Here is a 27,230-nt window from a genome sequence, read left to right as displayed (position 1 = left end):
TCAGACACTCACTAACTACATGACTATGAACAAGTCAATCAAGCTTTCAGCCTCAGTTCCTTTCTCTGAAGAATAAGGATAATAGTAAGATCTGCCTTATAGAGTTGTTACTAGAATCAAATGAGAAAAAATATTTGAGGCTCTTTGCAATCTTAAAGCACTTATATAAATGCTATCACTGTCATTATTATATGAAGGAGTCACCCTTATAGGATGATGCTTTTCAAGGTTGTTTTTTTTTAAAATAAATGACTAGTTTCTAAGATATATATTTGTTCTTAAAAATTTCCATTTAGATGTCACCACAAGGTCCCTCAAATCAGATTTGTTAAATAGTCCATATAATCAATGCTGTATTATCCTTCTTGTTTATTTTTGTTAGATTTATGTAGCCCTGAAAGAATAACATTGATGTTTTCTAATATTATTGTGTTTTAATGTGTTGGATTTTTTCTTATATCAGTTATTCTGAAGGTTTTCCTAAACGTTTCCCCCTGTTTTACCAACCTTACATCCTTGTTATGAATTGTAATTGGTGGTAGTGAATTATTTTCTGGACATATCACTGCAATCCTCTTACAATGACTTTATTTATGTATTTCAGTTTCTTTTGCATCAGTATGTATTACTGAAATTGGTCTACAGTTTCCTTTCCTTTGCTTTTCCCTGCGTTGGAAATAGAATAATATTTCTTCCATAAAAGAAGTTTGGGTGAGCACCTTCTGTCTCATTATTGAGGTAGCTAGATGGCTCAGTGCGTAAAGTACTAGGTCTGGAGTCAGGAAGACCTGAGTTCAAATGTGGTCTCAGACACTCATTAACTGTGTAACCCTGGGCAAATCCCTTAACCTCTACTTACCTAAATTTACTGGAGAAGAAAATGGCAAATCATTCCAGTCTCTTTGCCAAGAAAACCCCATATGGGGCTACGACGGAATGACTGAATAAAAACAATGTGACAGATACAGTGCTAGGCAGTGGAAATACAAAAATAAATTTTAAAAATCCCTTGCCCTCATATTCTATGGGAGAGTAATAATGTATCCACAGAAAATTAAATAATATATACAAATAGAGTCAAAGTAATTTGGAGGAGAAATTAGAAACTGACAATACCAAGATAAGCTTCCTGTTGGAGATGATACATGCCTGATCTGTGCCTTAAGGAATGCCAAGGTTTCCATGAGGTAGAGACAAGGAGGCAGAACATTCCAGACAAGGGGCATAGCCTATGCAAAGGCATAGTGGTAGGACATAGAATGTTTCATACTAGAAACGGAAAGTAGGACAATTTGACTGGAAGGTATATATGTAAGAGGAGTTAAAGCAGAGTAAATTTGAACAGCAGGGCTGGTAACAAATTACAAAGGTCTTTAAAAGTCAAACCAAAGTTTATAACTTATCCTAGATGGAAGAGAAAGCCATTGGAACTTCTTGAACAGAAAAGTGACATGGCAGTTGTATGGAGGATAGACTAGAAAGGGAGAGAAAATGGAGAAAAATGGAGAAAAGGGAGAATTCACCTGAAAAAAAGTGGTTACTGTGCTAGTAGAGAGAACAATTAGGAAGGATGATTAAGCAAGATTTGACAATTGATTAAATATGATTGGTGAAGGAGAGGGAATTGTTTGCACACAATTTTGTTTGCAAAATTCTTTGCAAACCTGGATGCTCAAAAGGACAGTAATACCCCCAACAAAAATAGAGAAGTTAAAGAAGGTTTTTGGCATGGGATTGTGGGTATAGATAATGAATTCTGTTTTAGACTTGTTGAATTTGAGATGCCTCTGAGGCATTTGGTTAGAAATATCCAATAGAGAGTTGCTAATACTGTACTGGAATACAGATGAGATGCTTGGGCTGGATATAAAGATCTGTAAGTCAATTGTATAAAGGTTATAGTTGAATCCATGGACTTGATATTATTCAGAGAGAGGTTTTCAAGAGAGAAGAAGGTTCAGGACAGAGTCCTGGATAGTCAAGCAAAAGAAATTGAAGAGTGGTCAGACCGGCAAGAAGACAGTTAAGAGAAAACAGTGTTATGAAAAGCCAGGGAGAAGAAAGTGCCTAATAGGTACGCAGTATCAAATGCAGCAAAGACTAGACGAAGAATGAGACTCTCTTTAAATATTGATAGAATTTAACTGCAATTCCATCTGGCTCAGGATTTTCTCCTATCCTTGTTTAACTGATTAGTTTTTCTGATATGGACCAAGACCTCTATTTATTGATCAGTTTTGATATTTTAACATTTTATTGATATACTTCTGCTTCATTAGAATTCCAATTGTTATTGGCATATGTTTGCGTGTCATTTTTTTGGTCAGTCAACAAGCATTTAAGTGCTTAAAATGTGCAAGGCATTGCTCCTGATAATTCTTCATGTTTTCTGTCTACTTGCTACAAATTTTTCTTGTTCATTTTTTATTTTGATAATTTGATATTCTCTCTTTTTCTTCATTACATTAACTAATGGTTTATTGATTTTGGTTTTCTTTGGAAAGTTTAGTTTTGTCTATTAGTTCTATCACATTTTGATTTTAAAATTTCTCTTTTTAGTTTTAGAGATTTATTTTATATTTGTTTATATATTTTATTTGGTTTTATACTTGTTTTAGGAATTTTAATTTTTCTGTTACCTAGTCTTTATGATTAAGTTCGTTGATCTTCTTTTTTTCTACTTTATTATTTTTTTCAGAGATAATTTTTCATCCAACTGCTTTGGTTGCAACTTTGGCTTGCTTTCTCACCGTTATTATTTTCTTAACATGATTATTTGTTGTTTCTATGGTTTATACATTGTTATGATTCCCTTAAGGTATATTAGTTGTTCATTTAAAAAAATAAAGCTACCATTGAATTCTGAAATATAAGTGTATTCTTTAAAAATTCCATTTAGAAGTCACCATAAGTCATTCAAATCTAATTTGTTCAACAGTCTACAATTCTATATTGTCCTTTTCATTTAGCTTTATGTTGGATTTATGGAGCTCTAAGAGAAGAACATTGACATCTTTTAATGTTGTGTTATAATCCATCTTTTGGCAACTTAGTTTTTTCTCTCTGTTACTTTCTTTTTAATCCATTTTTATTTGTATCATTTTTTACATTAACTTCATTTCAAAATATCTTCCTTTCCCTTCCACTATAACAAAGAACAACAAAATAGAGAAAAAAAGTAGTTCGGCAACACCAACCAACACTGCAGCTGTCTGACATACAGATTGGTAGGCAGTTACTAAATGCTTCCTGATGGCTTCATTAGTATAGAGATTATTCCACACCCGTAATTGTCCAACTTTGTGGCACCAAAAAAAACATAAAGGAAGGATGTGCATTTTAGAATGTCTTCCGTAGGCCCATGCTTGAACATTAGAATCACACAATCCATAAGCATTTAGTAAGAACCTACTACGTGCCACACACTGTGCTTTTTGCTAGGGATTTGTCTCTGCCTTCAAGGACTGAACAGCCTAATGAAGAAAGGCTACATATAAAATGAAGCTAAAAAGAGAGGAGGGAAGAGAGTATTTTGGGGGGGGGGGGCAGTGAGGGTTGGAGAGGGGAGAACAGGCAGGAAATGATAAAGACCTGCAGCTGAGTGAGGAAGGATGAGGTGACTGTAGACAGCTGTTTCCTTAAGCTGAGGATCTGGGAGGCATTCTCTGCTGTCCACTCTCTACTTTCTCCAGTCAGAGGGAAGAGTCCCCAGGGCCAGGGGATACTAAAGAGGATGACTGAGTTTCAGAGTTGATTCAATCTTGCAGGAAGATGAGTTTTCGGAGACAATGATAAAGTCAGAAGGTCAGCCTAGTGGAAAATGAATTTTCCGTTTCATTGTTTTTTTCCATTTACACTGTTGTGGTTATTTTGTGTATTACATGTGTATTTTGTATATTGGGTTCTTATTTCACTCTACAAAGTTTGTATAAACCTTCTCTTATGTTAGAGATAACTCTAATGCTAGCACTCTCTTAGTTTAGGTTTGATGTTGGGACAAAAGGATGTTCCAACAAAACAAGGATATGCAATGAGAATTACAGTGGCGTTTAGCTTGTTTGGGTGGGTCTCCCCCTCGCTCTCTGCACCCCACCTCGCATTGCCATACAGAAATAAGTCTAGTCATCATATTAGGCTATGGTGAAAGACATGATAACTCAGTCTTCAGAAATGACTGGGATTTTTTAAGCCTTTTAGTGATCAGGAAATTGTGTCAGGAAGCCAGAGATGTACCTGAGGACAACTTTGTCTTCTTTTAGGGATTTTGAAAGGAGGAAGGACCTTGACCTTCCATATTGTTGGTGTGGAGAAGGAAGTTGAATCAGGGAAATGTTGGCAAATGTTAGCCCTATCATACCATGTTCCTCTGAGTTCATCATATTCATCATTTCTTATGGCTCAATAAAAATTCATTACATTCATAACTGTGCTTTTTTCAGCTGCTCCATTTTGTGAACCTCTCTTTTGTTTTCTGTTCTTAGATACCACATAGAATGATGTGGGGTTTTTTTGGTGAATAGTCTATTTTTTCTTTAAATTTTTAGTGTTTATACCTAACATTAAGATCTCTGGGTATAGACGTTCTCCTCTCTGTCTTTTCTTTTTTTAAACACAATACTGAATTGCTTTCCAGAAAAGCTAGATTAAAAAAAAAAGTCAAGTCCTATGACATTTCACGCACAGTGTCATTGCTTTAAGAACTTCCAGGTTTGGGAGCACCTTGAGAAGAAAAACTGTTGCACCTATAGGAGATCTGCAAGTGAGAAGAGACATGAGCCCAGAGGGATTGTTAACACACACAACTCCCACCATACCTTAACTCATGAAGGAAGCAGTCATCCAAAAAGAATGATACTTTTGTTTCTTCTCTGCTTATTTTTACTTCATTAATTTATTTTTCTTGTCTTACTGATTGCCTTGCCACTAACTTTATTGGAAAGGACTCTTCCCATGCTTCTCTTAATTAAATATGCTCATCATTTCTCATATCATAATATTATTCCTTTATTATTCATGTACCATAGTTTGTCTAGCCATTCCCCAGTCAATGGGCATCCAATTTATTTCTGTTTTTTTTTCTATCATAAAAGTGCTAGTATAAATATTTGGTATATATGGGGGCTTTTTTTTTGTCATTGACTTTCTTGGAGTCAATCTCTGGGTCAGAAGGCATGGACATTATAGTCACTTTATTTAGGTAATTCCAAATTGCTTTGCAGAATAGTTCTACCAATTTACAACTCTACCAAGAATGAATAAGTGAGACTGTCTTTCCAGCACCTCTACAACATACTTTCATCTTGTCATATTTGAGAATGTGATGTGATGTGAAACCTCAGGGTTACTTGGATTTATATTTCTCATGTTATTTGTGATGTAGGCTGATCATATTCTTTGGTATAACTTAATAATTTGCAAATTTTCTTTTGATAACTTCATAGGTGAATACCTTTTGGTCATGTATATTTTTATTAGTTGTGTATATAGATTGTATATAGAAAAAAGTCTTATCAGAAATATTTGAAACAAATGATTTCCCTTCTTATTTTCTATTTTTATTTTGTTTTTCCCTTGTTACATTAATTTTGTTCAGAAATTTTTTTTTCAGTTTCATGTTCTTAAAATTATCTTTTATCTTGTCTTCATTTCTTGTTTGGATGAGAATTCATTCCTTATTTATTGCTGTGAAAAGCATTGTGATCTGCTCCTCTTCTAATTTTTTATGGTATGCTCTTTAATGTTTAGGTCAAATAACCATTTTGAATTTATTATAGGATATGGTATAATATATTGACATGAATCTAATTTCTGCCAAACTGCTTTCCAGTTTCCCCATAAGTTCTTGTTAAATAGGGAGTGCTTTCCTACATAGTTTTTGCTATAAATTTATTAAACATGGAATTATTAAAATCAAGTGTTATCTGATTCTACCTTGTCTAGTGAATTATTTGACCTAATTTTCTCTTTTTTTAAAACAAGTACCAAAAAGTTTTGTTAACTGATGTTTTATAGTATTACTTGAAGTCTGGAAGTACTCCCCTTTCCTAATTTTTTTCATTTTTCTCATTGATATTCTAGATCTTTTCCTCCAAATAAATTTCATCATGATTTTGTATAACTCTGTAAAGTATCCATTAGGTATTCATAATAGTATAAAAATTAAAATAACTTCAGTATTGTTGCTATTTTTATTATACCAATATGGTTGAGCTATGTGAGTGCTGAATTTTCTTCCCATTATTTAAGTTGTTCTTTCTTTCTTTCAGGAATATTTTGTAATTGAATTTATGAAAATAATTTACTCCCAAATATTTTTAAATTAGACTTTCTTTTCTGTTATTGCCTCCTGGATTTGCTCTTACTTTGTAGAAATTCTATTGATTTCTCCGTATTTATTTTGTAGCCTACAACTTTATTGAAGCTATTAATTGAATCAACTAAATTCTTTTTTTTATTTCCTGGGATTTTCTAAGTAAGACATCAAGTTAACAGAAAATATTACCTCATATTGTTTTCTTTTCCTGTGATAGTACTTTTAATTTCTTTCTCTTTTCTTATTGCTACTGCTAGCATTTCAAGAATTGTATGAAAAAATAATAGTGGGACAAGGGATAATCACTACATTATATCTATATTTATTGAGAAGCTTCTAGTGTTTCCTGATGCACACAAAGCTAGGTTTTTTGCTTGGTTTTTAGTTAGCTACTTTTTATCATATTAAAAAAAGTGCCTATACTCTGTGGGATTTTTAGCATAAAGGAGTGTTGTGTTTTGTCAATGGCCTTTTCTTCCTCTATTAATGTAATCATGTCATTTTGAATAGTTTGGTTTTTAGTATGCTTATGTCAATTATTTTCCTAATATTGAATCATTCTTGCATTTCTGGTACAAATCCAACTTGATCACATGATTTTTTATAAATTGCTATAATCTGTTGGACATGATTTTATTTAAAAGTTTGATTCACTGTTTATTAAAGATTTTGGTCTACATATTTTTTTCTTTAGTCTGTCAGTAAGCATTTTTTAAGCACTTGTCATGTGATAGGCAGAATGTTAAGCCTTGATAATACAAGCATAAGTAGAAAAAAATAGATGAAGGTCTCTACCCTTAAAGAGTTTACATTCTAATGGGGGAAGGCAAGACATAAAAGAAAACTGAAAAATAGGAGTGGGAGAGGAAAAGCAATTCAGGAAAATCTGGAGAGAAGCCTAAAGGGCGAAGGTCACATTACTGGCCTGGTCACTTTCCTTAAAAGGGAGGTTCTGGGAAGAACTGACTATTCAAAGGAAAGGGCCACAGGGGAGGAGTTTATTTCGCAGTGAGAAGCCCAGGGTCAGGGTGAAGGCTGAGAAAGCCTCAGGGCAGAATGAACTTTCTGGATATACTAAAATGCTATCTTTCTCAATTTTTAAGAATATTTTTTAAAAGTATTATATAGTTATTAACTGTTTAAATGTTTGGTAGAATTCTTCTGCAAATCTCCCTGGACTCCATATTTTTTTCTTTGTTGGTTCTTTTACAATTAATTCAATTTCCTCTTCTGAGATTGAATTAAGAACTTTATTTGCTGTTCTGTTAATTTGAATGATCCACTTCTACCCCCTGTCCTCCCAGTGATCATTCTCTGTCCCACTGGCCAAGGCATCTATCTCATATCTGAGTCCATGTCCCTCCATCCTTTTGGGTACCAGGTGCATCTAGGACAGGTTATCATCCATGAAGGGTTCTCTAACACTCTCTCTAAAGCCTATCAAATAATCTCCATCTCTCATGATATGCATTCACATTTTCCCCCATGGAAGTATTCTTAATGGGACTCCCCCTCCCAAAAACTCTTCCTCTAATTCTGTCAGTTTCAGATCTCCCTTCTCCTATAGCTGCCTTTCTTATTGAGAGACTAGAGAAGTTGCCATATTTTCACTGTCCTCCCATTACTTCACCTTCCCTCTCATTTATGTACCCGTTCCATTCTGTAAGTCCCTTCCACCTGATGTATCGATCCATCTGAAGTGGGATGGTGGGATTTAGTTCCCGTTGTTTCCATTTTAGTCTGTACTTTCACTTCTCCATTTCTTTAAATTTCACTTACAAATTTATTGCCTTGTGTACTTTTTATATGACTTTTTAATCTATTTTGTTTTTTTCCTATTTTATCCTTTTCTTTCTCTTTAAAAAAACTTTATAAATTTGGCATAATTTATTCCACTGATGATTGTTTCCTTGGTAATTGTGTATCTGTATTTGACATATTTGCAAGTTGACTATTCTGCTCAAATATATTGTTGGGTTGTTGTTTTTCCCCCCAGAAATGTCTCTCCTTTCTTGAATATCCATCTTATTCCTTTGTTAGATAGGCTCAGATTTACGTGTCATTTAAAAATTTTTTAAAATTTATTTTATTTTTAATTTATGAAATAAAACAAGCATTTCCATAACATGGAATAAAAAAAGATTTCATATGAAATTGTGAATCTATTATGTACAACTTGCTATTCCTTTTAAATATATAATAAAATTATGGTATAATTTTCTTTTTTCCTTTTTTTCTTCCCTCCCCCTCTCGCCCTAGAGATAGCTACCATTAGACACAGACATGTGTGTGTATATATGTGAAATAATGTTATACATACTGTTATTTATCAGTTCTTTCCTGAATACATATAGCATCTTCCTTTATGGGTTCTTTATAGTTAATTTGGGCAGTTATAATAGTCAAAATGACTTAGCCACTCAAAATTGTTCTTAAATCAATATTGCTGTTACCCTATACAGTACTCTCCTAGCTATGCTCATTTTAGATTTCATGTTGAGCTCCTTTATTTTCAAAAATGCTATTTCACTCCCTTCTGCATATTATAGTGAGTTTAGAACTCTTGGGTTGTTTGAATTTTCTTTCCTTTCTATATTGAGATCTTTCTACTTGGTACTTGCAGAATTTGTTATTTCTCATTAGAATTGTTAAATTTACCATGTGTCTAGTAGTGGATGTGTACTTTTTTTCTTGAGGGAAATGAATGGATTCTTTCAGTTGGTGCTTTGCTTTCTACATGCAGAGGTTCTGGGAGATTTCTTATTATGCAGTGTAATGTTCAGGTTTTTCTATTTATCATTTTTTTTCTGGAAGAACTATGATTCTTAAGTTGTCTCTGCATATCGTATCTTTGAGGTTAATGAATTTGGCTTGTATAAAAATCATTTGTTCCCTTAATATTGTTGCCTTTTGTTTCTCTTTTCTGAGATTTTCTTCCACCTTACCATTTTTGTATTGCAAATCTGTTATTAATTACCCTTTTGCTTCAGTGAACTCTCCACAGTAGACTCATTTGTTTTCCTTATCTGCTAATTGAGTCTTTTATTTCTGCTTTGAGGCTTATAAATTCTTTAACATCTGCTTATTCCTAAAATCTTCTACAGATTTCATTTCTCTTTTAAACAATTCTGGAATTTCTTTTTGTTGTTCCAAGCTCTGTTAAAATCATTCAGGTTTTTGTATTTCATGAAGTATTGGTTCATCTTTCTTTGTCTGATAATCTTTTATTATTTGTTAAGTGAGCTTTATAATCTCCTTGAGGACTTAGTACTCATCTTTCCTCCTAGTTTTCTTATCTTCTGTCTTACTTTAACTACCCATGCTCTAAATTTTAATGAATAGTCTTCCTTTTGAAAATTTTGGTGACTCTATATTTTTCTTTTTATGTCCATATATCTTACTTTTTGGTGGTTATACCTCCAGATTTGTAATGAAAAATTTCCTCAGCCTCTACCTCTGTTGGAAGATTCATGGCTCATTGACCAGTATCCTTGACCTAAGTAGCCCTGAGAGGAGGTGCAGAGGGAACTGTCCCCAGCTTTGTTTCAGTTTGCTTTCTTTCACACATGATGTATCTATTCATGCAGATCACCTGCCCCAGTTTTTGTCTGGCAGTTTTTTCTTTCTCTGGATGGAATGAATCAGTATTTGCTATATTCTGTAAGGTTAGGGAAATATTATAAGGATGATCTTGGAAGAATCTCCATAGCCTTGGGAATCTGTATCCTAGGGGCTAATCCAGGCATGGGGGGGCGGGGTGGACTGGTGTTGAGTCAACTCACAAGACTTCTAGATAACAGAGTTTCTCTCTCTCTTGTCCTATGAATTAAGCCATGATTACTCTGCCCTGGTATATGATTCCTCTTTGAGAGTACTTTTGAGAATTAGTTTGAACTGGAAGAAAGTCCAGTCCTTCATTTTTTTTTTTTACATATCCATTTTTTAATACTTTTCTTAGTATTTCTTAAGAACCTTTGCCACGCGAACACAACCCATCAGAACCCTGAGGGTCTTCCCCTCTGTTTGATTTTTTTTTTTTATTGCAGGAGCCATCCCTTGAGTAACTTAAAGAAGCCTATTCATTGAATGGGTGTATCTCACTCAAAGTAAGATTGTGATAAGACCTAAGTCTGAAAGGGCCAGGGTCTCCCATTGCATCCTGGGTCATCTCCGGTTGTCCTAATGAATATCAGACCACTGGACCCAGATGGCTCAGGAGAAGAAAGGAAGGTTGGTGACCTTGCCCAGCCCTCCTTCACTCAAATCAGAGTCAACTGCAAGTCATATCATCATCGTGATGTCATGGTCCTATTCGAGAATGAAGGACGAACACAACAACTTCAAACACTTTGGCCGAGTACATTAAAGAACTGTGCTCATTATATCCATTTTTTATTTTTGCTATAATTATAGTTTGATAAATACATGGGTATGTGATTTGAAGAAACTTGAATAAAGCTAAAACATTTCAAATCAACTCAATTCAAAAAGCACCTATTGATTCCTTACTATGTATCATGAATTAAATACAAAATACAATACAAAATAATTCTCTGCTGTCAAAGGTCTTATAGTATAATGAGAGACAGCATATAAATAATGTTGTACAAGCAAGATATATACAGGATAAATAAAGATAATCAACAGAGGGAAGGCATTAGCATTAAGAGGGATTTATAAAGATGTAAAGATCTTGCAGATGGTGGGAATTTAGCTAAGACCTGAAGGAAGCCAGAGAAGCTATGTGGAGGAAATGAGGAGAGAGATAATCCCACGATGGGGAACAATCAGTACAAATGTACAGAATTAAGAGACTGGAGTTTGAGGAATAACAGGGAGACCAATGTAACTGGATAGCAGAGTATTTTGGAAGGGGAGGGTGGGGAGAAAAATAAGGAATAAGAATATTGGAAAGGTAGAAAGAAAGGGGCTAGGTTATGGAGGGCTTTAGAAGCCAAACAGTGGATTTTATATTGGGCCCTGGAGAAAAAAAGGAGCCATTGGGGATGATTGAATAGAGGAGTGACAGATCAGTTTGACAGCTGAGTAGAGAATGCATTGGAGAGGAGAAAGACTTGAGGTAGGAAGACAAAGTCTCAGGCTGTTTCAGTACTCTAGGAATGAGGTGATAAAAGCCTCCACCTGAGCTGTAATTGTGTCAGAGGAAACAAGGGGCAGTAAACAAGAAATGTTGTGAAGGTAGAAACAACGGGACTTGGCAATTGATTAGATTTGGGGGGCGGTATTTCAAAATGAGAAATTAAGCATGATGCTTAGGTTGTTTGTGAGCCTGGGTGATTGCAAAGGATGGTGGTAGGTTGCAGATGAATAGATTAGGAAAAAGGGATAAAGGGGAAAAATAATTTCTATTTAGACCATGTGGATTTACTATGCCATATGTAGTTTGAAATATCTGGTAAGGAACTACAGATTTGAGACTGGAGGTCAGGAGAGATGTTAGGGCTGAAAAAACAAATCTGAGAATCATATACTTAGAGATGATAGCAGAAACCATGGAAACTGATGAGATCAGCAAGTGATATGAGAAGAAAAGAGCCCAGGATAGAACCTTAGTTGATACCCACAGTTAATGAGTATGATATGGATAAAGATACAACAAAAGGAAGAGTCAAGCAGGTATGAAAAACAGGAGAGAGCAGTGTCACAAAAACTTAGAGATATGAGTGTCAAAGAGAAGATTGTGATTGGCAGTGTCAAAAAGGTTGAGAATCTCTGAGATAAGGTCACTAGATCTGGCAATTGAAAGATCATTGGTAACTTTGGAAAGAGCAGTTTCAATTGAGTGATGAAATCAAAAGCCAGGTCAAAAAACTTTGGAGAGTTAAGAAAGGAGTAAGAAGAAAGGAAATTGGAGGTATCAATTGCCTTCTCTGGGATTTTAGCCAGAAAAGTCTTTGATAGTATTGGAGGGTTCAAGAAGGATGAAAATTAAGAAAAGATCATTAGATTTGGCAATTAAGAAATTGGAGAGAGTTGTTTCAGTTGACTGATGAAACTGGAAGCCAGATAGTAGAGAGTTGGGGAGTGGTGAGAGGAAAGGGACTGAAGGCACCATTTGTAGATGGCTTCATCAAGAAATTTACCTGGGAAATGGAGGAGAGCTATAGGATGTTAGGTAAGTAGAAATTAGCAGATCAAATGAAGGTTTTTCTGCTTGTTTAGGTTTCTTTTTAAAAAGATGGGAGAGAAATGATAGTATATGTAGGCAGTAGAGAATCAGCTAGTAGAGAGATACTGAAAGTAAATGAAATGGTAAAGATTTTAGAGTATGGGGTCCAAAAATGTCCAGTCTTACAACAGAATAAATTGAGGCAGAGTTCCTAGCCAGTAACCATTTATTAAAGAGACCTGGCTCCCTTCAATGAATAGGACCCCATATCTTCCTCATGTTCTGCAATGCTCTCTGTCCCCAGGGCCTTATTTTTATAGTGCTTGATACGCAGACACACAGAAGAGGCAAAGTGAAATACAGGGTCTCATTAGTTTCTCTTGACCCTCCAAGAGGGCCAGAAATGATACATCGGCATGAGTGGTCATAGGATGGGCAAGGCAAGGATCACCTCCACTGACTAAGTATTCATAACATGGGCAGGAGAGGGTGGTCCAGAGGTACAAAAGTAAGTTGGAGAACTTTCCATATCAAGTCAAAACATCCCACACTGGACATGGTAATGATAATTAAGCAAAAGAGGGTAGACGCTTGAAATCCTGCTGTCTTCTCACCCACAATAGCCTTGTTCCTACAGACCAAAGGGTGGAGGTGCCCTAGTCAACGTTCTTGTAGTTAGGCAAGTGAACCTTACAACAAGTGTACTTCTAGCTTGTACTTTAAATTGAATTTGCAGAAATAACCTCTCTTATCTAATTATCTCTAAATAGAATATATGTAAAATATGAGTTGATAGAGGTAATTCATATGCTAACATTAGGTGACTAGATGGACTCAACATGTATCAATAGGTTAGCATATATCTATAATTACCACCCATATGGAGTAACACTGAATAATACTGATTGGAGTAAAATAGAAAAAAAAATGGGTCTGATTAAAGTCATCTATCTGAAAAGGAGTCAATCTGATGGAGAAGATGGGATGGAGTGGTATTCCTTGTGCAAGTAGAGGGGTTTGTCATGCCTAGAAGAAGCTCCATCTCTTCCTGAGAGAAAGGGCTGAAGAAGGAGACAGTGGTCAAAAAGAATCTGACTGATGTGAGGTGAGGAGGGGAGAAAATGGAGCTCTTGATAAATAACCTCATTTTTTTTCAGTCAAATATGAGGTGAGATTCTTACCTGAGACAGTAGAGGAGGTAAGGAGAGTTGAAGAGAGGTAAAAAAATTTGGAAAAGCTTCTGATGAGTGGGATAGTGAAATGATAAAGGAGTTGTAAAAAGATTGCTGAGGTCATAGTTGACAATATATAACAAAGTTTTAGTGGACCCATCCCACATAGTTTTTTTGTTTTTTTCAGTTTTTCTTTCATTCAGCAGCATGTGAATAGGAAGTTAAGCAGTAGGTTGTGAGAATAATCTGAGGTTGAGGCTTGACAGGGCAAGGTCAGTGACAGAATCAGGGTCACTATGGGGAAAGGAGGAAAATATAGCCAGCACAAGGGAGACAGCCTGGCAAAGAACTGACGCTGGATAGGTTGGAGGTTACAGTGAAAACAAAAAGTACAGTTAGAGGGTACAAAGCAGAGGAGAAGTGAAAGAGTAACAGATTATGATCAGATAAAGGAATTTTAGGGTTCATAAACCTGGTAGTGAAATACTTGGTAGGTGACAGTATGATCATTTCTGTGAGTAGCAGAGGAAAATGGAAAATGAGTAAATTGAGGAAGTAGGGAGTTAAGATATTTGAGAGAATGTCAATATTGAAGTTCCCTAGTACATACATGGAGAGGAGAAGACTGCGAGCCAGGCACTGGACTCGTTAAGGAAGAAAGGAGTTTCCTAGAAGTTGGTTGATAACAGCTACCAGAATCCTAGTTGGGTGATTGAATAACCCCAAAGAAAAAGAAATGATGGTGATAGGAGACCCTGGAAGTGACTCTAGGGAGCAAAGAGAATTCCAGCTCCCCTATTATGACCTACCTTATTAGGGGATGTGAATGAAACTTCAACTCAGTACTGGAAAGAAAAGCTATGTCATCAGGAAGGAACCAGGTCTGAGTATAAGAAGATGGAAGGAGTAAGAAAGGAAACCACAGTGGAATGGGGTTTAAAGTGGAATGTTGGATTGAGGGGGATGAGAATAAGGGAATGGTCAAGGGGGGATAGACGACAAGGTTTGAGCAATAGGATGGGGAGGATTTAATGGGGTGGGAATATGTTAATAAGTTCAGGTGTGTTATAGTAACTAGGGATTTGGCCTTTGTAGATGGAAGGTGGAGGTGGGGGAGGTATATTCTCTGCAGCAAAGCAACCAGTGTGGAGGCTGCTGGAGAAGATGCAAGAAGTTCATGGAATGACTGTCTCAGGAAACCTAGGATGTTCACCTTCCCCAACAACACATGAACAATTCCTGAATTTTTCTGCATTTAAACGTGAAAATTATTGTTTTTAACCTATTTGGATTGCCATAGGTGTGAATCTCACTAGTGTAGTGAGTTCCCTGTCAAAGGATAAATCCAAGTAGGGGTTGTATGATCAAGTGTCAGGGATCCTGTAGAAGGGATTCATTCGTTGATCAGGGAGTTGACTAGTTAAGCTCTCAGGTCCTTTACAGTGTTAGAATTGTGACATTTTCAAATGGATCATTAGTAATTTTTATTACAGATTCATCATTGCTAAATGAAAACCTTGTCAACTTCATTAATAATTGTTTACTAACACTTTACTAATTGGTTGGTTGTAATCTACCATATGAAAAGTAATTTTATCTTTCTCCTGAATATTAGACATTTGTTTAATCCTCAAAATGTTTCAGGAAGGTAAGAATAGTCATTGTTACATAAGTGGGGAAACTAAAGCACCTAGTGGTTGAGAGTTAGCAAAGGTAACTCAGCAGTCACAAATCCAAGGTTATAAGCCCTTGCTATTTTAGCAATAATGTGTAAAAAGTACAAGTTCCTATAAAAGCTGAATCCAAAGGATATTGAAATAAGAGAAAGAGTAAATAAGGTTGGGCTTATGAGTGGGCAGTACCCAGTACCCATTCAGTTTGATGGTTCCAAATGAATGCCTACCTTTGCCCCCACATATTGACTCTTCCCTCGTTCCTTTGAATCTTGAAGACTTTTGTGTATAAGTATCCTATTAAAATTCATGTACTCCTTCCTGAATATATAGACTTGGACCTAGAGGGGGAGTTCAGATTTCTTCTCCAATTCCTTTATTTTATAAATAAGGAAACTGAGGTGTAGAGAAATTAAGTGACTTTTTGACGCAGTTGAGTACATAAGAGCATGCTCAGAGAAGCCACACCTCTTAGTCATTTTCTCTAGGCTGCTTCTCCTTCAAAGTACAAAATATAGTAACTGGTTCATAGTAATACTTCAGTTGAGCTGTTTCCTGTGTATTTATTTTTGAGGTCATAATTTAACTTAGCTTAAAACCTAAAACGAAGTAATAACAAAACCTGGATTATCCCTTCAGGTAACTGTTTGCTGGACATACCAAGAAAGCAGATCCTGGGCCCTGAAGAGCTCCCAGGACAGACATATGATGCTATCCATCAATGCAAGCTGGCATTTGGGCCTGAGTACACAGTATGTCCTGGCATGGATGTCTGTGTTCGCCTGTGGTGTGCAGTTGTTCGACAGGGCCAAATGGTGTGTCTGACCAAGAAGCTGCCAGCTGTGGAGGGGACGCCATGTGGGAAAGGAAGGATTTGCCTTCAGGGCAAGTGCGTCGACAAAACCAAGAAAAAATATTATTTGGTACATTATTTCTATATTGTACACCATCCAGAAATTCAAATATGAAATTGATTTATTTGGCATATCTTAGGACTGCCATAAGAAATCTTCAAAAATATTCATTGAAGAAAGCATTTTCATTTTGGAAATCTGTATTCTATCTCCAACTTCTTATTTTAACCAAAGTGGTTATTCATTTATATACATAATGCCTAGCATAGTGTCTTGCACATTGTAGATGCTTAGCAAATGCTTGTTGAATGCAATCAACTACTGGGGAAATGGGGGTAGACACTTAGTATTACATGGAAACCTGTGTTGTGTATACTTCAACATTCTGATATTATTAGCATTTCAAAGAATTTTAGAATTGGAAGAGAGTGTAAATATCCTAAAGTCAAAATTCCTAATTTTTAAAATAAAGAAATTGATTGAGCTCTTGAGAAATTAAATGGCTTGCCCTGGTTCACACAGTTAAAAGCCAGATACAGAGAACTAAATTCACTTGAGCACATCATAATAGAGCTGCCACTAAGAGACCAGAATCAAAGAATGTTAAAGCTAGAAGGAGGCCATCTAGTCTAGCCCCCATCACTTTACAGATTAAGAAACTGAGGCCCACAGGAGACCGGCCCAGGGTCGCACAGCTGATGTAGTCTGACAGGACCAGGATTCAGATCTAGTGCTTTTCTTTCTAAATTTTTATACTACTCTACAAAATCATGGTAGTGCCAGTGTGGGTGCCCTTGTTTATTTTTTTTTCCAAGTAATCATTGGTCCTTACCACAGAGTCTAGGGCAGAGGTTCTTATTTAATTTGTGACTCATGAACCCCTTGGGGGTCCATAAATAGATTTCTAGGACTGCGTGAACTTGAATGGGGAAAAAATGTCTTTATTTTCACTAACCTTTAACTAAAAGGATTTCTTTCTGTTATGAAGGTAGGCCATGAAAGATCCTTAGGAGTCCATAAGTTTACATAAGACTTCCAAGGCTGTGAAAGACTCCTAGTTTAGAGTAACTCTACAACTGCTAATTTCAAGCCAACACTTACTACCCTTGGTTGCAGGGATGGAGCAAAACATTCTATTTCTCCCTTCTAATCACTCTCAGATCCTCAGGACAGTAGGATAGGGGCATCACGTTTTGTTTTTCGTTTTTATTTGAATTTGTCAGGCAGTCACACAACCCTTCCTAGCAGTATTTAGAAACACTCTGGGTTGTTTCTATAGTCGTTACAAATCTTCCACAAAACTCACTAACCAAAGGAATTTGGAACACTGCCAGACTTTGTTACAGGCAAAAGAAAACCTAAATTGTTAAATGGGGTCTCTTTCATTTCTGAAAGCCTTCACACTTTTGTCTGCATTTTTGACTCTCCATGAAAGTCCTGGTCTTATGCTACATCTCATACATAAATTATGAGAGTAGAACACATCTTACTGAGCTAGAATTCTATAAGAACAGCCGTCAACATTTGACATCCAGCAGTCATTCAAAGAACAGCCTGGTTAAGGGTGGAGAGGCTTATCCCTAGCAGATTAGTCAATCTGCTACCAGGACAAATGCTAAAGATAAAGGGGCTTCGATCTGTTACAGTGGTGGTGATATTCATGTTGATGAAATGACTAATTTTTCAATGTATCTCTATATAGACAGACATTGTATTCCTTTGTCTTCATGTCTTCATTGTCCTACTCAGCTCTAATATTCTGTAAGTATAAATGGATATGTGACTCACAAGGAAAGGTAGCATAGTATATATAATGCAAAGAACACTGAGTTTAGCACCAGGAGAGACATGGATGGACCCAATCCCATCACTGACAGTGTACTCTAGTTGTATGACTATGGGTAACTTAGCATCTTTGAGACAGTTGCCTCATCTGTGAAATGGGAACAAGAATTATATAAACATTGATATATATAGTTATAGACATATAGATATGCATATTTATCTACATATATATATATATACACACAACTTAGAAGGTTACATGGATCAAATAATATATTTAGAATGTTTCACATCCTAAAGTTATTATTATGAATCAGTTTTTTGGATCTAATTATTAGATTCTTTAGATTTCCCTGCTACAAAATATATTCATTATCAATAGCAGGCTTCACCAACAGTTGTAAGATAGAAAATCTGGTGAAATAAAAAAAAATCATAATAGTAAAACAATCGGGGACAACTCAGGGAGAGAATAACAAGATGGCTCTGAGTCTGCTCTGTTTGAAAAAAATACAGTATTAAAACCCATAGGCAGAAGGAAGCTCTGTAGGTACTATGAGATGATGCCTTCCTTTCACTGGGCACTTAAATAGTCTAAACCACTTGGATCCTGTGCGCTAGGAAAGGATCAAGTTACTGTTTAGTTAGCTCTTTGTGCATAATCACTACTTCCATTCTGGATTCTGTAGTCTGTGCAGCATCTCATAGTTTGACATGGTGAAGTGGTGTGGTAGAAAGCAAACAGAACTTGAAGTCTGAAAACCTATTGGAATACTGGCCTGGTTGCTCACTACCTGTGTGACCTTGAATATATGATTAGTTCTCTGCTGGCCTCAGTTTCCCTATCAGTAGAGGTAGGTTTTACTAGATGACCCTTAAGTTCCCATCTAGCCATAAATCCTATGACTGCTATGAAAACTGAAATCAAAACAGTAATTTCCAAATGTCTCCCCAGAGGTTATGATAGATTATAACAAGGCTTTTATTTCCATTTAAAACATCTTCTATTTTGCATTTCAGACATCAAACCATGGCAACTGGGGTTCCTGGGGTTCCTGGGGCCAATGTTCCCGTTCATGTGGGGGAGGAGTTCAGTTTGCTTTTCGCCATTGTAATAACCCAGCACCTAGGAACAATGGACGATACTGTACTGGGAAAAGAGCCATCTACCGCTCCTGCAGTGTCACAGCGTGTCCAACATATGGTATGTTCCATGACATTTGCCTTGTATCCTTCTCATTTTAATAGTTGTAGACATTAGCAGACAGGGATTAATCTCACAGGAAACTGAGACCTGCATCCCCTGGAGAGATTATGCGTATTGATGACATCACACTAGAAAAATTTTCTTGAAATTCTAAATTAATGTATTCTCAATAGCCTGGGTGAAGTATAGAGTTAAATACAGACCATACAGTAATTCATTCTGTACTCAAGGGAAGTTTTTTGACAGCATTATTGATTAAGAGCTTTACCTCTAATTCTCTTTCTCTCATCTATGTCTCTTTCCCTTAAGAAGCAGCTTTCGGTAGTTGTTAATAATACTAGATGTGTACTCATGAATGGAAGGGCACTTTTAGGGAATGCCATTCTAGCACCTCCTGGTTCCTACAGTAGTCAAATAATTGAGCAGTATAGAAAGATAATTTAGTAGTTATAAAAATTCAGCCGCATGGCTATGATGATGATGATAACGATGATGATGGGGATGATGATGACGATGACAGCCCAAGTTCTGGAAGAAAACAACCTCATTCTTAGCTCTAAGTAAAGTATATGAATATTTAGAGAGGAGAAAAATAAAAATCAGGACTGATGTTTACATCTTGTCCTTAAAAGAAAATCTCCAAATTTTCCAAGACTTAACAGGAAATTCCCAACATGTTGGCACTTATATCAAATATACGTATAGATATGAATGTGAAGATGCTTGTTTTCTAGCTAAAGCCTTCCGTCAGGAACAATGTGAAGCTAAAAATGGATTCCAGTCAGATATAAAAGGGATCAAAACATTTGTGGAGTGGGTCCCCAAATACGCAGGAGTTCTGCCTGCAGATGTGTGCAAGCTGACCTGTCGAGCCAAAGGAACAGGCTACTATGTAGTATTTTCCCCAAAGGTAATTGCATTTCATTATTATTTGTGTTTAATTTGTTTGGCAATATAAACTCTATGACAGAGAAAAAGTGATTGGGTGCTGTTCAAATATCATGGTAGCAAATATTTCAAACGTCAAACAAAATACTTCTTTAGGATTATCAGGTAACAACACATTTATTAAGGAATATGTAGATACATGTACCTATTGTCTAAGGATTTTCATAGTAATTAACATAAAACAATCTTCTGCCTTTATATATTATGAATAAATGCTATTACATGTTCTATATTTTCCCAAAAGTTTTCTTAATGAGTAACATAAAAGGGCTTTATTTGTTTTTATCTCTACCTTTACCTCCACACCTTTTACCAAATATATAATGTTGGGTATATAATAAATATTAGGTAAATAAAATAGAATATTATATTTTGGAAAAGGATGACACATATAAAAAGAAAATCGAGGACTTTAGATCTCCTAACAAGATTCCTAATTTTATAAAACTAAAGCCTTGCCTTAACTCAATAATTCAGTTCATTGTTTTTAGGAATTATATGCTTTGACTACACAGTTTTCAGGTATCTTTCCAAGAAAACTAAAATTACAAGTATGCCAAATGAAGCAAAGAGTTATTCATTCTTGAAATTCTAAATTAATGTATTCTCAATAATCTGAAGGATGGAGTTAAAATGCAGACCTTACAAGTAATTCAATCTGTACTCAAGGGAAGCATTATTGATTAAGAGCTTTACTTCTAATTCTCCTTTTTCTCTATCTCTTTCCCTTAAGAAGCAGCTTTTTGTAGTTGTTAAGAGTATGCAATGGGCATTCATGAAAAACTGATTTTTAACCATAATTCTAACATTTATTAGTTATAAATTCATGGGCATATGTCAAGCTGTATGAACCATAGGCAATTCCAACATTTATCGACTAAATGATAGATTGTAATCTATGGTTGGTGAAGGGCATTCCTACAAAACTATAATGTGGATCTTCGATGTTTTCCTGTGATAATTATACACACACATACATATATTGCAACACAGCTACTCTGAAAGACCCCAAATCCTTCATGAGTAAAAGTTTGACAGTAAATATATACTCGTTTTCTATTTTTAGGAAAACTTGGTTAAACTTCATAGTGATCAAATTTTTTTATGGTCTAGATATTTTTTACGGATCAAAAATTACAATTTTCAAAATTATAAAATAGATAAATCAGTTGTACCTGAGTTGAAGCCTTGTTTTTAATATTATATTACCTGTGGACAATGAGCAAGTCCTCTTAGCCTCTCATCCTTCAGGCTACTCCTCTAAAACACTAAGTTGTCTTTTGTCTTTATACTATAATCATTTCTAGAGAAAAAATATCCTTTGAGATTGAATCTTCTCACATAAAAAATAAAATCAGCTAAGCAGAAACATCTCATGCAGTGACCACATATAGGCCAAATAGTCCTCCACGTCTTTGTACTGAGGAGAGAGAGTTAAATTTCGTTAATCTGCCCATAAGCAAATGCTGGTTCCATGTCCTTAGGCAACTAAGTTCCAGATTCTAAGTTCAAGATGAGTTTCTCATCTAGAAGGAAGGAGATTCTACTCTAAGAGTAGGAACATATCCTTATAGGGTCAAACCAAAACAACAACCAAATAATTAAGTATGACATGGGAATATCTATGAAAATCTGTCTTAAAGGTTTTTATTTTCTAAATAGTAAACAACTTAACAGAACTTAAATTAGTTCACCCCTATCAAATTTTCTTCAATTTTAAATCGAATGTTTAAATCCTCTGTCTCTTTTTGTACACACACACACACACACACACACACACACACACACACACACACACACACAGTTTCTGAAGTTCATGAATCAAAGAAAAAATGTAATAAATGGACATTGTCTAATGAAAATAAATGGTTAATGAATCTTGCCAACGTGTCTGAAAGCAAATTCTCCTGAGTCTGTTGGTCAGATCACAATTAGTCTATCTTTTGAGTTACTTCATCATACTGACCAAGAATATCTCCATCTGTTCATCTCCATTGAGATTTGGAACCATTCAGTAGAAAAGAGCTACATCCTTCTAAATCGAGATGTTAGTTTTAACTTTGAGATGATTATTTTTAAATTAATAATAATAGTATGCTAACATCTCAGCTTTCCTAGTGGCATCAAAGATATGCTGGAGCCAGTTCAAACATGCTGCAGTCAATTATTAAACATCTGCTAGCAGTTCCCTAGCTAATGTGCCTCCCTATACACAATCTAGTCACAAAGCAATACTCACCACCACTAGCTGAAACAGGTTTCACAGTGACCACAATGAAAGAGAAAATATTAATTTTAGAAAGGGCTACATATGCAGAAAGGGATGTGAAGATTTTTGAATCACTTTATAAATAAGATTTCTAGATTTACAAAACTAAAGGTTTGCCTGGAATCACTCAACAAAATGCCAACCACCATTCAGTTCATTGCTTGGGGAACAACACGCTTTGATGGCACACCATCCTTCTAAGCAGTTTTTTTAAAATTACAAAGTAGAAATTATAGGTGCAACAAATGAACCAATTTATTGAAATTTTAAGTTAATTTTTTTCTTAATTACCTAGGTGAAGGATGGAACTGAATGTAGACCATACAGTAATTCAATCTGTGTTCAAGGGAAGTGTGTAAGAACTGGTTGTGACAACATCATTGGTTCAAAGCTTCAATATGATAAGTGTGGTGTATGTGGAGGAGATAATTCCAGCTGTACAAAGGTCATGGGAACATTTACTAAAAAAAGGTAATGTCATCAAGTCATCAAGAGCTGAAGTAGATTCTTAAGTTAGGAAAACATTTCAAATATTCAGTAGTAATAATAACTCACTGCTTATATAAATTATATGAGATCAGTTATCTCATATCTCTAAAATGAACATATTGCGCTAAATCTCTGACTGGTCCCTTCCAGTTAACATTCTGTGGTTCAGTATTGTTCTATGTGCAAGGCACTTTCTTGATAAAAATTTTCAACTCAATCTTTTTAAAGATGTGTTTTATTTTGCATTTTTTTATCAAAATATTTATTAATTTAAAATGAGTTAATGGTAAAATTGATATTTTAGTGGACCTATGATGTCATCAATGTGGGCATTTTCTCAATTGCTACTGATCATAATCTATTACTTTCTTATCTTATGAAATTCTTATCCATCCCAAACTCAGTATGCTAAAGTCTCTTTTCTAGATATTTTTTTTTGTCTTATAGGTACCAGTGCAGTACTCTTTATATATTTTCTTAATTGATATCCCTTAGGTTTAAGATTGCTATTACTAGTCATCTTACATCAGACATAGCATTAGGGAGGTTATAGTATGACCTTGAAATTATATAATAGTCTCCCTACCTTTACTGGCAAATGGAGAAGTATTTTATATATGTACAAAACTCTTTTCCATATACAGTATTTCAAATGTTCCCAAAATATCCAATTGGAGATTTTGAAAAATGGAATGCCCAGTTATGTAGTTTGACACAACACACGATGTAAGTGATGTATTGTATACAATAGTGATGTTTCATTTTAGAATGTGACTGTACAAATCAATGTCACCCATGTTTTAGCCCTTCAGAGTCATTGCTATATAAGAACTGCCAGTGTTCATTACTCTGTTGCTTGTTTTTATATACACAGGAAGCTAAATGACCAACTTTAACATAAAGTATTTTTAATAAGACTCACTAAATCCGTCTGCATATGGTCTAGGCTAGAGCTCTCATATGAAATTCCTAAAAATATTCTGAACAAATCTCCATTTAAGATAAAGTTTTACATAAAATATGTCTTTCTTAATACCAATTAAGATGCACTCCACTTGGACTTGGTTAGTATGCTAAACGAATGTTCCACCACAGATGCCAAAATAATCTTCATAAGTCACACTTCTGCTCAAAAAAAGAAAGTAGCTTCCAATTTCATATAGGTTAAAACATATATTTATATTCCTGGCATTTAAAACCTTCTATAATATGACTCCAACATTCTTTTCAGCCTTGTGTTATAATATTCTCCTTCATAAAATTTACAATCCAACCAAACTGTGCTGCAAGTCTTTCCCCAAACTCCTTGTATATATATATAACAAGCTCTAACAAATGTTTGTTAAATTAAATCAAAACTGTATTGCAACATACTCACATCCACTATGCACCTCTATTGCCTTTTAGTTTACATGTATAACAATGGTGCAGACATGGTTTGCCTGGGAATCCAGGTAATATTGGAGGTGCTATAATAGTATTAACAATCTCCACTGGCTCCTGTATTATTTTCTACAAGTCTACAGAAAAGTAGTCAATCACTCTGTTAATTAATCAGCAAGAATATATAATATATAATTTTCTACAAAGTGATGTATTAGACTACTAGCAAATGTATCTACACTGGTTATTTCCACAACTGGCCAGAAAGCACCCAACCTGCAAAATCTTGGTCTCTTTCCCCCTTTCGTTATTCCTGGTTCACAGTGCTCTTTACAGGGAATGGATGATGATCTTCAATTTAATAGATCTAGTGGTGTGGAAATGAAATATCTCTCCAAATATAAAAATGGAACCATTTCTAACTCTCCAGTCCCTGATCTGATATTGGGGAAAACTCTTGCTCTCTTCCAACCAACCTCCTTCATCACACTCAGGCAAATCACTTTTCGGTGGTCATATGACTATTAGAACACATTATTCGTATAGTAAAATTGTGAAATAGGAAACTGTCCCTTTTAATGGATGGAGGACTCAAAGTTTCATGATGAAAAGACCAGACTTGAGCACACACTTTCAAATGCTAACACAAGAGACAAGAAAAACCCAGAAAGTCAAATAGGTATAGAAATGGTTAAATAATGAAGTGCTTTAAAATGTAATAGGGGAAAAGAGACATATGTTTCATCTGAATCCATCTGTCTCTAAGGGTCACAGTGGGAGTTAAGGAACATACATACTCAGGAACTCGGTGTAGTTTTGTTGGGTTTTTAGTTTCAAGAGAATAAAAGAAAAGGGGGAGGTAAGAAACGAGCATAGACAGAGAAGAAATCGCTTTTGTCGATGATACAATGGTTTGCTTATATAACCCTAGAGACTAACTGAAACAGTAACTTCAGCAAAGTTGCAGGATATAAAACAAATGCCCTTAAATTGTTAGCCTTTCTTTATATTGCCAACAAACTCAGCAAAAAGAATCGGAAAAACAAATTCCATTCAAAATAATAACTGTGTGTAAAATGTTTGAGTCTGCTTACCAAGAGATATACTAGAAATATTTGAATACAACTATAAACCACTCTTTACAAAAAATAAAGGTAAATAGATGATTGGAGAGATATTAAATACTTACATTGGACTATGCCACTATATTAGAAATGATAGAGCTATCTCCTTGTTGTAGTGAATGAAGCATATTGGCCAAATTGTCATTTCACATTTTTAAGCATTTGAATAGATTAGGTTAGAACCATTTCAGTTCTCAATTTCTTCTCCTCTTTGTGTTTAGCTCTAATTTGGTATTGATTTTAACTAGTAGAGAGTTTCCCTGCTCACAGATATCTAATTTTGATATAATTCCCCCATTAATAATGAGCTGTGTTTTTTTCTGTTAAGATATAACCAATTTCATGTGACTCTTTTTCTGTCTTATTGCTGTTGCCCACCATTTTCAGGGCTTTCCAACTCAATTCAGGAAGAAACTATTCTTGATTTATATACATGAGGATTTTGACTAGCAGTTATGCTTTTGGTCCTTTGCATTCCTCAAACCTTAGCTGCATTTTGCAACATACTTTTTACTTTTTCTTATATGGCCACCTTTATATTGAAGTCACGAAGTATATGTTGACTTGCTTGAGGAGTTGGGTGTCATAAAAATCTGTAACAGATTTTAGTAGATAAGCTGTCATTCTCTTCATAGTGGTCTTTTTTCTTATGTTTATCATGAGTTCTGTGAGATAAGATGATCAAATGTGCCACAAAATGAGGTTACTTATTGCCTCTGGGTTCAGATGAAACCAACTTTTAAAAAGAGGTTTTAAAATATATTTTATTCCTAAGATCTGTTCATATGTTAGTCACTCTTATTTTTGCTTATTCATATTTTTGAAAAAATTATGATGTATTCTATTTAAGGTTAATCTTTATCTCTGAATTAAAAAGTGTACATATCATTATTATATATCTAATATAGTTCTATTTATATTAGATGCCCTGTACTTGGGTTGAAACTTGGTCACTAAATTCAGTTCATTCTGGTTAGAATAATCAGTTTTTTTCAGGGGCTTTGACCCAGGTGTTGGAAGGTCTAAACATACATCCCCACTTGTTTCTTTCAACCTTTGCTTTGATCTGGGACAGTTTTAGCGCTAGGAGATTGATTTCCTTTTTTTCAGTTTTAAGTGAATTGCTATTATGAAAAAGGTAGTAAACCATACCATGGCTTCTGTGGCTGTGTCCTTTGACTTGTCTATAAGGACCGGGGAGTTTTCCCTCCACTGGATATAGTTTCCTTTTTTTTTTTCATTTATTGCAATAATATCAATATTGATGTCGTTAAGTTTCCTAGTTGTTCCTTTGCAGTTAATATTTGATAGCTCAGATATTTGTGATTCAATTACCCTTCATCCTGTTTTCAGTTTCTAAATCAATACAAGACTTAAGGACATTTGTCCTGCTTGTTTTTGGTTTCTTGGATTTCCATAAACAAATAATTTACCACCTGAATGAAGAGCCTTTTTATTTTTAGTAAACGTTGGTAATTCTTCTTCTCCAGCATGGTAGACCCAAAGCTTGGTTTTTGGGTAGTTAGCCTTTGTGAATCCAGAGTCATCTCGATATTAGTCAGTGAAGTAGAAGACAGGAAATTGACTATAAACAAAATTAATTTCCATCCAAGTTTGCTGCAGTTTAGTAAAATAAAGACTGGATTACAAGTCTGAAGAATCTGTTTCAATTCCTTAGTCTGAAATTTACTAGATGTGTGACCTCAGAGAAGTAATATCTATCTGGGGTTTAGTTTCTTTTACTGTAATCTGGAAATGGTACTTACATTAACTACCACATAGGGTTTTTGTAAGATTCCAATGAGATAAAGTATTTTGTAAACCATGAAGAGTAATAAAAATGTGAGCTAAAATTATCATCATACTATTAAGCTAGAAATACC

At 35.1% G+C, this 27,230-nt stretch overlaps 1 protein-coding gene across 1 annotated transcript in view; it reads left to right on the top strand.

The window, feature by feature from the left end:
• The window catches only part of ADAMTS5 (ADAM metallopeptidase with thrombospondin type 1 motif 5), a 95,021-nt gene that overhangs the window by 53,483 nt on the left and 14,308 nt on the right, over positions 1-27,230 (top strand). The window contains exons 4-7 of the mRNA XM_072614927.1: positions 15,928-16,211; positions 18,948-19,131; positions 19,869-20,044; positions 22,647-22,822. Coding sequence (XP_072471028.1) covers positions 15,928-16,211; positions 18,948-19,131; positions 19,869-20,044; positions 22,647-22,822 — 820 coding nt within the window. The remainder of the gene's footprint in view (positions 1-15,927; positions 16,212-18,947; positions 19,132-19,868; positions 20,045-22,646; positions 22,823-27,230) is intronic.

The sequence above is a fragment of the Notamacropus eugenii genome, chromosome 5 (assembly GCF_028372415.1).
Source record: "Notamacropus eugenii isolate mMacEug1 chromosome 5, mMacEug1.pri_v2, whole genome shotgun sequence".
NCBI classification, from domain to species: Eukaryota; Metazoa; Chordata; class Mammalia; order Diprotodontia; family Macropodidae; genus Notamacropus; species Notamacropus eugenii.
This window is presented reverse-complemented; position numbering and strand designations above follow the sequence as displayed.